This window comes from Nyctibius grandis, chromosome 26, assembly GCF_013368605.1.
Source record: "Nyctibius grandis isolate bNycGra1 chromosome 26, bNycGra1.pri, whole genome shotgun sequence".
Taxonomy (NCBI): Eukaryota; Metazoa; Chordata; class Aves; order Nyctibiiformes; family Nyctibiidae; genus Nyctibius; species Nyctibius grandis.
In genome coordinates, this window is record NC_090683.1 from 7429607 (window position 1) to 7441411 (window position 11805).

Here is an 11805-nt window from a genome sequence, read left to right on the forward strand (position 1 = left end):
CCGCCTGATAGGCGGAGTCGCGTCAGCTGGTTCTGTCGGCGACGCCCGGTGGGGTCAGGTTCGGAGCAGCGCGGGGAGCGCGCAGTTGCTTCAGTGTTGTGGTGTGCTTCTCGGTGCTTTGATCTGTCTGGCCCGGCGGCCTCTGCTGCGCTCCTCGACCGCGGACGGTTCCAGACCCGTGCAGCGCAGGAGATGGACGCTGCAGGCCTCACCCTGAAGCTGCTTCTGGTCGGAGACAGCGCCGTGGGGAAGTCCAGGTGCGGGCCGTACGGGCAGTGCGGGCGGGGCGCTCTCGACACCGGGCTGAGTTCTCGGTTTCTTTCCCTACAGCCTCTTGCTGAGGTTCACTGACGGTGCGTTTGAGCCGTGCCTGAAACCCACCATCGGTGAGTCCCCGAGCTGGGGACGTTGTCGCTTGTTTTCGTTTGGGTCGCATTGGCGAGAGGCAGCGGCGGGGACCCAGAATTGTGCGAGCGAGGGGGGGCGGCTGCGAGGGCGGGCGCTGTTGGGGTGGGGGGGGCGGCTGTGAGGGCGGGCGGGCGCTCTTTTGGGGGGGCGGCTGTGAGGGCGGGCGGGCGCTCTTTTTGGGGGGGCGGCTGTGAGGGCGGGCGGGCGCTCTTTTTGGGGGGGCGGCTGTGAGGGCGGGCGGGCGCTGTTGGGGTGGGGGGGGCGGCTGTGAGGGCGGGCGGGCGCTGTTGGGGTGGGGGGGGCGGCTGTGAGGGCGGGCGGGCGCTGTTGGGGTGGGGGGGGCGGCTGTGAGGGCGGGCGGGCGCTCTTTTGGGGGGGGCGGCTGTGAGGGCGGGCGGGCGCTGTTGGGGTGGGGGGGCGGCTGTGAGGGCGGGCGGGCGCTGTTGGGGTGGGGGGGGCAGCTGTGAGGGCGGGCGGGCGCTGTTGGGGTGGGGGGGGCGGCTGTGAGGGCGGGCGGGCGCTGTTGGGGTGGGGGGGCGGCTGTGAGGGCGGGCGGGCGCGCGCTGTTGGGAGTAAGGGAGCCGGCTGCGAGGTTGGGCGTTCGCCAGTTTGTTCTGACAAGCCTTCCCTGACGTCTTAGGTGTTGATTTTAAAGTAAAGAAAATGGTGGTAGACGGCCATGCAGTACAGCTTGCAATATGGGTAGGTTTTCTTCCAGACAGATATAGGTAGTTTTTGTTCTCAACCAAGAGCTTCCTTTGGTGTTTTTTTTTCTCTTCCTTCCCCCTGCCCCTTGGTAAAGTCTTCTGCATGTTGAGATTATATGTACTTACGATGCAAATGCACGTAGAATGAGTGTCTGTCCTAATCGTCCAACAGTAGTTGCAGACAAGTTTCTTTCAAAACACTGATCAGTGCTTCATTGCTCTAGGTTTGAGACTTCCTTCAGTACTAGCAGAGATTTGTGACTGCTCTTTCCCCGACTTACACAACTGGGTTTCTCAAACCATCTGTGAAGTGTTAGGCTTGTGAAGATGTGGATGTGTGAGAAAGGCATTTCATGCCTGTATGGCCCAGAGGCACTCCCAGGACAAACAGCACTTAAGTCGAGTAAACTGCAGAAAAGCCATGTTCTGGGTGATGAGTTACATGATTTCCTGTAGGGACTGTGCAGCAGATGCTGTATTTTAGTTAAAATAATGGAAAAAAATATAATTGGTCCTGAACTACTTAAAGGTTTGTTCAAATTTACTGGGAGACTTGAGCATTTGTCCTGAGCAGGATTATTTATAATATTATAAAGGAAGAGACTTTATGTGTATGGTCATGGGTTTTTGCAAAAGAACATGTCATTACTAATCAAGTAATTGGGACTATTGGAAAGAGAGCATAAATGTGCCTTGGGCTGGTATTAACAAAAGTAATATAAATGCCAAAACTTGAATTATTTTCTTACTTTCATTCACACTTTGTGTACAGAATGCAGAGCAAGAGCGAGCAAGTCACATTTGCTTTAGCCAGTGAGCGTAGGTATTGGCTGTATTCTGAACATGCTGCACACAAAGCAGGAGCTTTGCTGAGAGTAACCAAGATACGTTTGCCCTAATAATCACACAGGGCTGTGTCTCCTTGCTGTGAAATCAAAAGCAAGGCTAGAATTTGCACAAGTTGTATAGCTTGAAAAGGCACTTTTGCAGCAGTCTGTGACAGCATCAGGGGAAACTGCTAATTAGGGAGGGAAAACCAGTGCAGTTGTACAGTGTTAAATAAAAACTTTAATGCAGGTGAAAAAGAGGCTTCTGCTTTAGTGTCCATGTGTGCATAGATGCCTGAGAGTACAATCTCTTTAGTAATGATGACCTGAATTAAGTAAATATATTGCCAATTTCAGTTTTTTTCTTAATAAAGAAGAAATAAATTATAACTTAGCTGTTAGTCTGTCTATTGTAATCTGTACATAAATTTATTTTTGGTAAAAATCATATTTGTGTAATTTTTTTGCCTCATTGTTTGTTCTGAGGGTTTTTGAATTTCATGTTGCACTTAGGAGCTATTTTGAAGATTCATGAGAATGTGTGACATACTGCAGTAATAATTGAATGAACCTACTGATTTTGAATTTCTTACATGCGTAGAATCAGCAAACTTGAAGTAGTTCTTTCTAACTAGATTCTCCTTTCCTGCTGTAGAGGAGCAAAGGGAGATTTTTGGAACCACTATGTCTCCATTCCAGCAGTGTCTCTCACTGGAAAACCAGTTATTCCTCACCTCATTGAGTTCAGCTGATTGTTAACTAATTAAGCCTAGCTGCTTGGCTTGCAGCAATAGCCTTACCTATTTCTCTTGAACCCCACTGACTTTCTTGTTGTTTCACTCATGTTACAGGTGTCTGTGCTTATTGCTTTAACCTTCAATCAAGTCCTCTCCATGCTTTCTACCCCCTCATCTGTTTTCTGTTGCTGCTGCTAATGTTTTCTGACTGCTTCCCTCATTCTGTTGTCTTATGGTTTCACATATCCTTGCTGGTCAGGTAGAATTTAACTTTGTTTATCTTGTGTAGTTTAAAATACTGTTTTTGTTCTAAATATATTTGATTTTGTGTATGCGTGGGGATTTGTTTGTTTGTTGTTTTTTTTTTTTTTTCCCCCTCTGTAGGACACAGCAGGACAGGAACGCTTTAGAACACTGACTCCCAGTTATTACCGAGGAGCTCAAGGGGTTGTTTTAGGTAGGAGGTATATGGAAGAAAAACATGATTACAAAAAGTGTGGTCTTTATTACTACCTAAATGCGCATGTCTTTACAAAAGGAGGTTGTCGTGAGAGAATGAGAGGAACAATTACGGGTTTTACAACATCGCTGCATCATCACCTCAGACACTTGAGTATGCAAAACCACTGGCAGGAAATAATGTTTCTTCAAAATACCTTTAATTAAAAATACAGAGATGTAATGCTGCAAGCTGTTGAGTGGATGAATTATTAGCTTTGTAGTTATTACTTTGGTGAGTTTATGGTAATAAGGCAAATTGGGTTTTGTGGTGTTGTTTATTTTCCCCACAATGTTTTTACTTTTTTTTTTCTAGAAGCTATTGATGTGATTACTGTAAGACATGGGATTTGTAGCACAAGTAATGGATGGCTAGTCTCTTTCTGCATGACAACATCAATTAGAAAAAGAATGGATTCTTATTCTCAGGATTTGTGAAGGCTGAACACCTTGCTGTACAAAATAAATCTTTGACTGTGATGCAACTTTTTAAACCTTAGTGATTAAGTGAATGTAGTTATGAAGTTACCAGTGACCAAAAGTCACTGTGTTTTTAGCAGCAGTGCATGCACGTAGTTATACATTAAATGAGGTGACAAAATACCTATTTCAAAATATTCTGTGTGGCGCATTTCAGAACTAGTAACGGGTATAAGATTTCAACTGGTAAGTCTGATTTCTAGTCACAGATCTATTGCAGAGATGCTCGTGTTTTGTAATCCCTAGTGACTTTGGGGCAGCACAGCCCATATGTTCCAGCTCTGGGAAGAGGATATGGTTGATGCATCTTTCTGTAATTCTCTAATACTGCTTTTTTTTTCGGGGCAGTAGTTAGTAGGGATTAAATTCTGCTGTAATGAAGTAAATATTGTTCAAGACTCTACAGCTGTTAAGCTGCTTTTCCTCTGTTACCAGTGTATGATGTTACAAGAAAAGACACTTTCGCAGGACTAGAGAGCTGGCTGAATGAGCTGGAAATGTATACGACCAAAAGCAACACTGTGAAGATGTTAGTTGGCAATAAAACTGATAAGGTCAGTTTAGAAATGCATCCTCTTACACTCTTCCACAGATTACTCAGTCATGATAGAGTATAAATGTGAGATAAGTGCTGAAACTAACATATCTGTGTGAGGTGGTGATATGCTCTGTAACTGAAGAACCTAGGTTGGACAGGCTTCACTTACTACGTCATTTTAGAAGCAGATCTTGTTAAAGATATTAATGGAAACTCTCCTGGAGAGATGCAATTGATGAGAGAGATTATCTTAAAATAGTGAGAAGTTCTGCCTAAAAACTGCTGTATGCTGTTGAAGCTAAGTGCAGCACAACAGCACAACTGCTGCTTTCTTTTTGACCAGACTGTTTTGGATGGGTGGTGAGGAAGGAGAATTCAGCTCTTCAGATGGCTATAGAGTATGCATCTGTGTGGGTGTGAGGTGCACTGGTTGTTGTATGTTTCTGGGGTGTTTTGATGTATCTTAGATGCCAGTTGCATGGCGAGGTGTTTCATTCTTGCTTTACTACAAGAGGTTTCCAGTGTAGCTATCCTGAACTAGGTTCTTTTCTGCTCTCTTCCAGATCTGTCAATTTTCAGATCCTTTAATATGCCTTTTTAGCTATGTGACTACTGAAACCTCATTTCTGGCATACTCTTGCTCCTAGTTGATTCAGAAGATAGCAACACAGTTATTTCCTACTGATTTGATGTTGCTACTGTTCAATTTGACCCTCATAACAGCCTGTCTAGCCGTAAGCTGTCTGTCAAGTGGGGAAATCAGTTGTTGATTACTACGTGGTTTTATAGACTTTTTTTTTAGCAAAACTTCATTTATCCAGTGGTGCTTTTCCAGGGACTTCCTAAAAGTGGCAAGCGTAGCTTATTTTAGTCATATTCTTTTGTATACGCAGCCTGATCGTGAAGTAGAGAGAAGAGAAGGACTCCAGTTTGCTAGGAAACGCTCACTGCTTTTTATAGGTATGTAACTCTGTGCGAAAAACTTGTATGTTCATATGTTTATTTTGGTATTGCTAAGCATGAATGAAGTGTACACTTGTATTTTAGGTTGATGGGTTGATTTACTTTTTTTATTAGTACCTAATTAATATGGGTTCCTTTTCCTGCACTAGTTCATAGGCATGGATGTAGGTTTTAACTTTTTTTCAGAGATGCTCTGCATTGACTGCAATTGTAAGTACTTTTCTCTGAAAGAGATTTACTTCATATATTGTGTAGGCATGAATTTAATATTCTCTTGAAACTAGCAGGATTTTTTAATTCAGAGCCCAGAAGACTGGAATTTTTCTCCTGACTGATGTCAGCAAGGACCTTGGGTAAATCTCTCTTTCATTTCCAAGTGTCTGTTGCAGCTACATAAAAGACTATTCTTAGATCAACAATAAAATGTACAATGTGAAGATATAAAGATGGGGAACAAATCGTGTTGTGTGTTTTTTTTTTTTTTAAAAAAAGTACCTTTTAAGTGAAGCTGCTTGAAAAGATTTTCAGAAGGAACTGGAATAAATGCATAGGGGAAAATATGTAATTGCCTCTGCATTCTTTGTTTCCCAGCTTAGTTATGGAATAATTATCTTGTAGATTTACTGTCACAACCTGAGAACAATTTCTGTTTCTCCATTATGGAGAGAATGGGGAGCTGTGGAATTTTTTTTAGGTGGAAAAAAAAAGATGTTTCAGACTGGGATGCATTTCTGTTTATCATATGCAACGTAAGTGTGCCTTTAAGGGAGAATGGAGAGGAGGTTCACTCATTAAAAAAGTTATATCTTCTTTGTGGTCCCAAAATAACTTGTTACAAAGTGGAATACTCCCTGCAAATAAGATAAAATATTCCCCCCTCCCTTCACTTTTTTCACCCTCCACCAGAGACCAGTGCCAAGACACGGGACGGAGTGCAACATGCCTTTGAGGAACTAGTCATAAAGATCCTGCAGACACCAGGTCTTTGGGATAAAAGTGCAAAGAAGCGGGGAGTCCAGCTAATGGAATCTTCAGCACAGCAGGATAAAGGCTTATGTGGTGCATACTGTCCACTTTCTTAAATCTGCGGGTGGCTGTTCTGTTTGAATGGAGTGGGCTTTTTTTTAAAAAAAGGTGGGGGGGGAGTGGATTCCAAGCACTAGTCTGTGCCTTGTTTGAGCTGGCACCAGTTGTGTACATCCAAAAACCAAACCAATTAGCAAAATACATTTTTGTTCATTAACAAAATACAATTTCTCCTTCCCTTACACACAACTGAGATCTCCAGATATTTTTCTGGTAACTGTCATATTTTTCACTGTTAAATCATAGTGTTTCTTAGAGAATTGTGCTCTTGCTGTATGGCATTCAACATGGACTTTTTCTGAAATTCCTGCCTTAGCATAAAATAAGGTAGTACTCCATTTTGGAATATTATTGAAAAGCTTCTCTTCCCCAGAATGGCATGGGAGTCTTTTAGGCACGCAGGTTCCCTTAAATGTAGTTTAACAGTCAGGAACTACCCTGAGCAGTGATGTTGTTTCCCTACTTCAGATGGATTTAAGCAGTTGAAATTGCTATATGTCCCCACATAGTAAGTTGAGTTACTACGTAATTTTAGGGTTGTAGTGAAGAGGCATATCTATTAACATATGGCAGGGGAAAAAAAAACGCTTCCTGTGCAGTACACTGTTAGGTTACCCCTTGCTGCTCTTGTACTTTGTACCGAAGATCAGTGGTGAAATGGAGTCGTCATTTTGGGCCAGTTTACACTGTGGGTCCTTTTTACGCTTAATGGGGCTCTTTGCAAACCCTTGTTCCTGCCCTCATTCAGCAATTGCAGGGCTAAAACTAAGTTTAATATAAAGTGTGCTGGTTATGGAAGACTTTCCACTAGGATGAGTCTGTCTATTGCCAGTCCCATTTTGAAGTTCTGTTGGATAACTGCATCTTTTTACCTTTTTTTCCCCCCCATTAAACTTGCTGCCTTTTCTTGAAAACAAACTTGAGTCATGGAAGGTGTTACTCTAGACTGATCTTGGTAGCAGTGCCTCTAGAAGACTTCTGGTTGGCTGCCTGCAACACTGTAAAGTATCAAATTTGGGGACAATATTAAAAGCATTTAAAATGTAAACTGAAGTGCTTGTAAACAGGTGTCAAATCCAAAGACAGTCTTTCATTACAGGACATTGTCAAGTCAGAACAGAAAAATTGCCTTTTTTTTTTTTTAAAGTTGCATGTTTTGATCATTCATCACTATCAAGTTAATTTATATTAGTGGAGTGCCTCCTTGAATACCACCTTAGAACTATTGTAACTTGTTCTTTGTGGAGCTGTTTTCTTCTGTGAAAAGTGTGCCTGTATAATTGTCACTAAAGTGAACAGAAATACCTGTATTGGGTTTTTGCACCAACTTCTCTCTGCCTTGCAACGGATGTAAGTGGCTGCATAGTTGGAATATCACTCCTGTGTATTTCCCTCTGCTGAAATCAGTCTGAAAGAGATCTTGGATCTTGCAACTCATCTGGCTTACAGCCAGCTGAAGGACTGCTTCTTACACTTCCATCTTGGTTTTGGTCTATAAGATGTCCCTTTGAAATAGTTATTTGTATCAGCTTATGAGTGAGTAGAAGAGAAAGTAGTTACTGTTGGCGTGACCGATAGGCACACTGTAAGCAGATCACAGCGTGGTTTGTTAAACTACTGAGTGTCTATCAGCAAAATGTGAGCGCATCACAATTTGAGATTGTCTGGAATCTCCAGGTATAACTGGAAACAGAGCATGGACACAGGAAAATAAGACTAGAAAGTAAAGTTCAGAAGATGGGAGGCCATGGCAATTGTAACAAAGCCATAAAACCAGGTGGGAAGGCTAGGAAGGAGACAGTCATGAAAAGGTAAGGGATGAACGACTTCTGATCAGCAGGCCACACAATGGTCCTGATGCATTCTCTGCTGTTCATGTAGGTTTTTTTTCACTGATGGGCATGACTCTTGTATAATGAGCCTGTTGCCAAGGTAGTTACTTCTTTCCTACATTTCCTGAGGTTAAGGAAGAGACTGGAGAGAAGACTTCTCTGTTGCTGCCCTGTTGAATGTGGGCAAAACTGCTTAGCTGAGCTGTGCTGCAAGTGGTATCTGACTTCCTTAGGCGGCCTCATTTTTAAGAGTGGTGTATTTTTTAGAAATAATTAAAACAGCTGGCAGCCCTTTTAAAAGTAACATCATATTCCTTTGCGTCATGGTTCAGTTTGCTGCAGATACAATCCTACTGAATGAATGTTTCCTCTACTGTATTGCGGGGGGTGGGGGGGTGGTGTGTGTGGAACCCAGAACCAAAATCCACCTTGATTAATTTATGAAGTGGTGGTATTTATAGTAATAACAATTTTTGAGGGAATTTTTTCTACTGCTTCTACAAAGCAATGCTGACTTGTTATGCTGTCCCCAGCAAAACCTGTTTTCAGAGTTTGTTAGGGGATGCTGACAGAGGACAAGCTGGGTGAAGGGATTTGAGCTTGAATAACTTCATAAGACTTTTTTCACTTAAGGCTTCCCTCTGCCTTAAGCAAGATCTTGTGTGGATAATAAGCCTTCACATCCACAGACCCAGTATTTTAACCTGGGCAAGATTTAGGTAATGGTATGCCTAAGTCAGTCTGTCATACAGTGCCTCAAGTGGTAGGGAAGTCATCAGGTAAATGTAGAGCAGGGGGCTTGCTTTATCCTTTGAGTCACCAACTTAAATTAATGATAGAAAGGGTAAGGACAGGAAAAAAATAGAGTGCATTCTTGCTTTCCTTTCTTGTTTGTTCATATGCATATATGAAAGGGAGTGCTGGGAGAAGGAAAACAAGGAAGTAGTGGTAACAGAGAGAACAGAGTGACTTTCCATGTGACCAAGTGCAGAAATGAGGAGAAGGTGGTGGTTTTTTTTTTAAATATATATGTATTGGCAATGAATAGGGCAACATAACTGTGAGAGGCAGCCCAGTAAAGATTCTTATGAGAATGGTATTACAAACTTGTTATCTCTTGCACAGGAGGCTCAGAAGTGGATTGGCCAGAGAGAATAATAAGCTCTTGGGAAAGCTAGCTGAGACACAGCAAAGGACAGGGAAGGTGGATTGTTGGAACGAACACTTTCACAGGAGATACTGCTTCCATTTGTTCCAGGGGGGCAGGTGTGTGTGTGTATGTATAAAGGTAGGGTGTTGCATAATATTATCAGATGGATCCACAGTTTACAAAAGTAGAACTGTAGCTGTCAGCATTTCATTTCCACTTGTTTCTGAAAAGCTGCACCGCCTCACACAAGATTATATTCACAGAAGGGCTCCTTGATGAAACATTTCAGCTTCAGGAGGGGCAATCTATAATAGAGGGAGCTAAATTTGCATGTACTAAGTGGTAGTACCTTCCTACCTCATCTTCTGAAGAGTTAGATGCCTTTTGAGAGTTCTGTTCTGCTGTTATTTTTAGAATTCAACTGCATTCTCATCCTCAAGCTTCCTGTACCCCATCTGCTATAGTATCCTTACAGAGTTCTTCCTTCAGTCCATTCTGTATACAAAACCTGTTTTGTACACACATATGCACACCCTGCCCCCCTCTGCAACAAACACTGAGTGAACCACTTTGTGGAGATCTTAACCCTTTTCATTGTGTATAAAATGTGTCTACTGACACGCTTCTATGTAGCATTGTTTCTTGCAGAGCTTCCACGAGTCACTGTTGTTTTGTGCAAATTGATGCTGCCTATCATCCTGTACCATCCAGACACGGAAATGGTGCTCCTTGCTAGGGCTTTGACTGCATCTTTCACTAGCTATCATCCTGTTTTCTGCTAACCTCAGTTCTAAAGTTTTTTTTCCAGACTGCCCTAACGCATGGACTGCAACCCAAATTTGCTTTTTCATCGTGATTTCCCCACACTTGATTTAACATTACAACCAGCCATCCAAGGCAAGCCAGCAAAGTGATTTCTGGTTCTATATTTGTAGTATATACTTGCACTGAAAGAGGCTGCACGTGTAGTACACATTCCTTTACTGAATTGCAGTGTATTATCATTGCCTCCCCTTACTTATTCACAGCAGCTGTTCTCTTGCTCATTTCTTTCCACATACAGCTACACTTTCAGATTTTTGCCAAGTGAGATCACTTTAACTATTTGGTGGTGCCTATAGTCTTGGAATGCTGTAAAGAGTAACTTGAAGTAGTGTAGGCATGTCTGACTTAAGACAGAACTGTGCAGGAAAAGGATATGGCAATGAGCTGCGATAAAGGTACAGCCCATAACATGCTGTTATGGAAATGCTGACCAAAGCGGGGGGAGATGTCTATGTATGGGAGTACATAACACGAGTTTGTTTGACTGCGGGCATTTGCAACTACATATATATATATATGTGTGTGTGTATATGTGCCTTACAAATATTTCATTAGCCAGAAAATGTGTTTTCAAATGCGTTAGGTTTTGTTTATAGTCCAAATAGAACAGGGAAATAATGAACAACACTGTGGAAAACCAGGGTATTTTGAAGAGGCTTATTGACTGTAAACCTACCTATGATCAAAAGAATTCTTAGACTGGTTGGCAGGGATGTACTTAAATTTTTGTTTTTTATAAATATTATTTTATTATAACTAAATAAATTGGGTTGCTTTTAAAATTATAGCTATTTAGTTAAATGTATATTGAACTAGAAAAAAACTATACCTTAAAAAAAATCTGAAAGTAGTAAGAAAGCATTAGGTAATTAGAAAAGGGAGCAAGGGAAGCATTTTCTAGAACAAAATAAGTTAGAAATTTGGCTTGAAGGGCTGCCTATATTAAAAAAAAGCATGTGTGGTCTTAGTGCTAATAGCTGCTTTGCTGAAGTTGCGTTTTGTTGATTCTCAATAAATATTGCCAGTATTTTAGCATAAATAAAATATGCTACTATATTACATTCAAGACTCAATCTTTCTATTGTCTACTCACTCACATGCATAAGGAAAAATATTAATTTCAGTTAGGGCAGAGCAATAAACCATAAAGTTATGTTTCTTTTTATAAAGATTACTATAACAAGAACCTTGCTTTTACATTACAGAAGTGGAACTTAATTTCAGTAATGGCCCTAGCCAACTTTTCACTAAAAGTTTAGGAAGCTATTGAATCCCAGGCAAGTTTTTTTTGCTGATTTGCTAATTAGGCCCTTGAGAAGCTCACAGGTTTTACTACTTATAATTGTAGCCTTTTTTCCCCCCCATGACACCCAGCTTATGATGGGTTGTGCTCAATTAGCAATGACAACTGTAAGGGAAAGCTTCTTTCTAAACTGTCCTCCATATTCCCCTTGCTCCTTCTCAGGTTCTCTACAAGTTTTGCTACACTATCTGAAAGGGCAAAGCAAACTAGTATTTTAGTGCATTCTTAATACCTCAAACGTGAGGTATCTGGGATACCTGGTTGTAAACGGTCATTGATGATGGGCATTTTTTTGAACTTACATACTTTTTATCCTGTTCTAGACAAACTAAGATGTGTTTATTAAAAAAAGAAAAAAGCCAGTCTTTTGTTTAGAAAAAAGCAGTGATGGCTGATCATTAAAATATTATGTATTAAAAATCTGTAGATATCACTAAGATAACGTGGTATA

General features: G+C 41.6%; 1 protein-coding gene across 14 annotated transcripts in view; it reads left to right on the forward strand.

Moving 5' to 3' along the window:
* Window positions 1–68: 68 nt before the first annotated feature.
* LOC137673835 (ras-related protein Rab-18-B-like) overlaps window positions 69–11805 on the forward strand; it is a 34096-nt gene continuing 22359 nt past the window's right edge. For 6 of the 14 annotated variants that reach the window (XR_011049777.1, XR_011049778.1, XR_011049779.1 and 3 more), the window contains exons 1-6: window positions 69–257; window positions 331–386; window positions 1049–1110; window positions 3064–3292; window positions 4093–4211; window positions 5089–5155. Coding sequence is in view for 7 of the 14 variants with exons in the window: in XM_068418864.1 (XP_068274965.1) it covers window positions 193–257; window positions 331–386; window positions 1049–1110; window positions 3064–3292; window positions 4093–4211; window positions 5089–5155; window positions 6065–6240 (774 nt within the window). In the remaining 7 variants the exon portion in view is untranslated. Of the gene's footprint in view, window positions 258–330; window positions 387–1048; window positions 1111–3063; window positions 3293–4092; window positions 4212–5088; window positions 5156–5344; window positions 5617–6064; window positions 11111–11805 lie in introns of those variants that run through there. The other 8 variants (XR_011049776.1, XM_068418866.1, XM_068418869.1 and 5 more) reach the window with 8 other exon arrangements.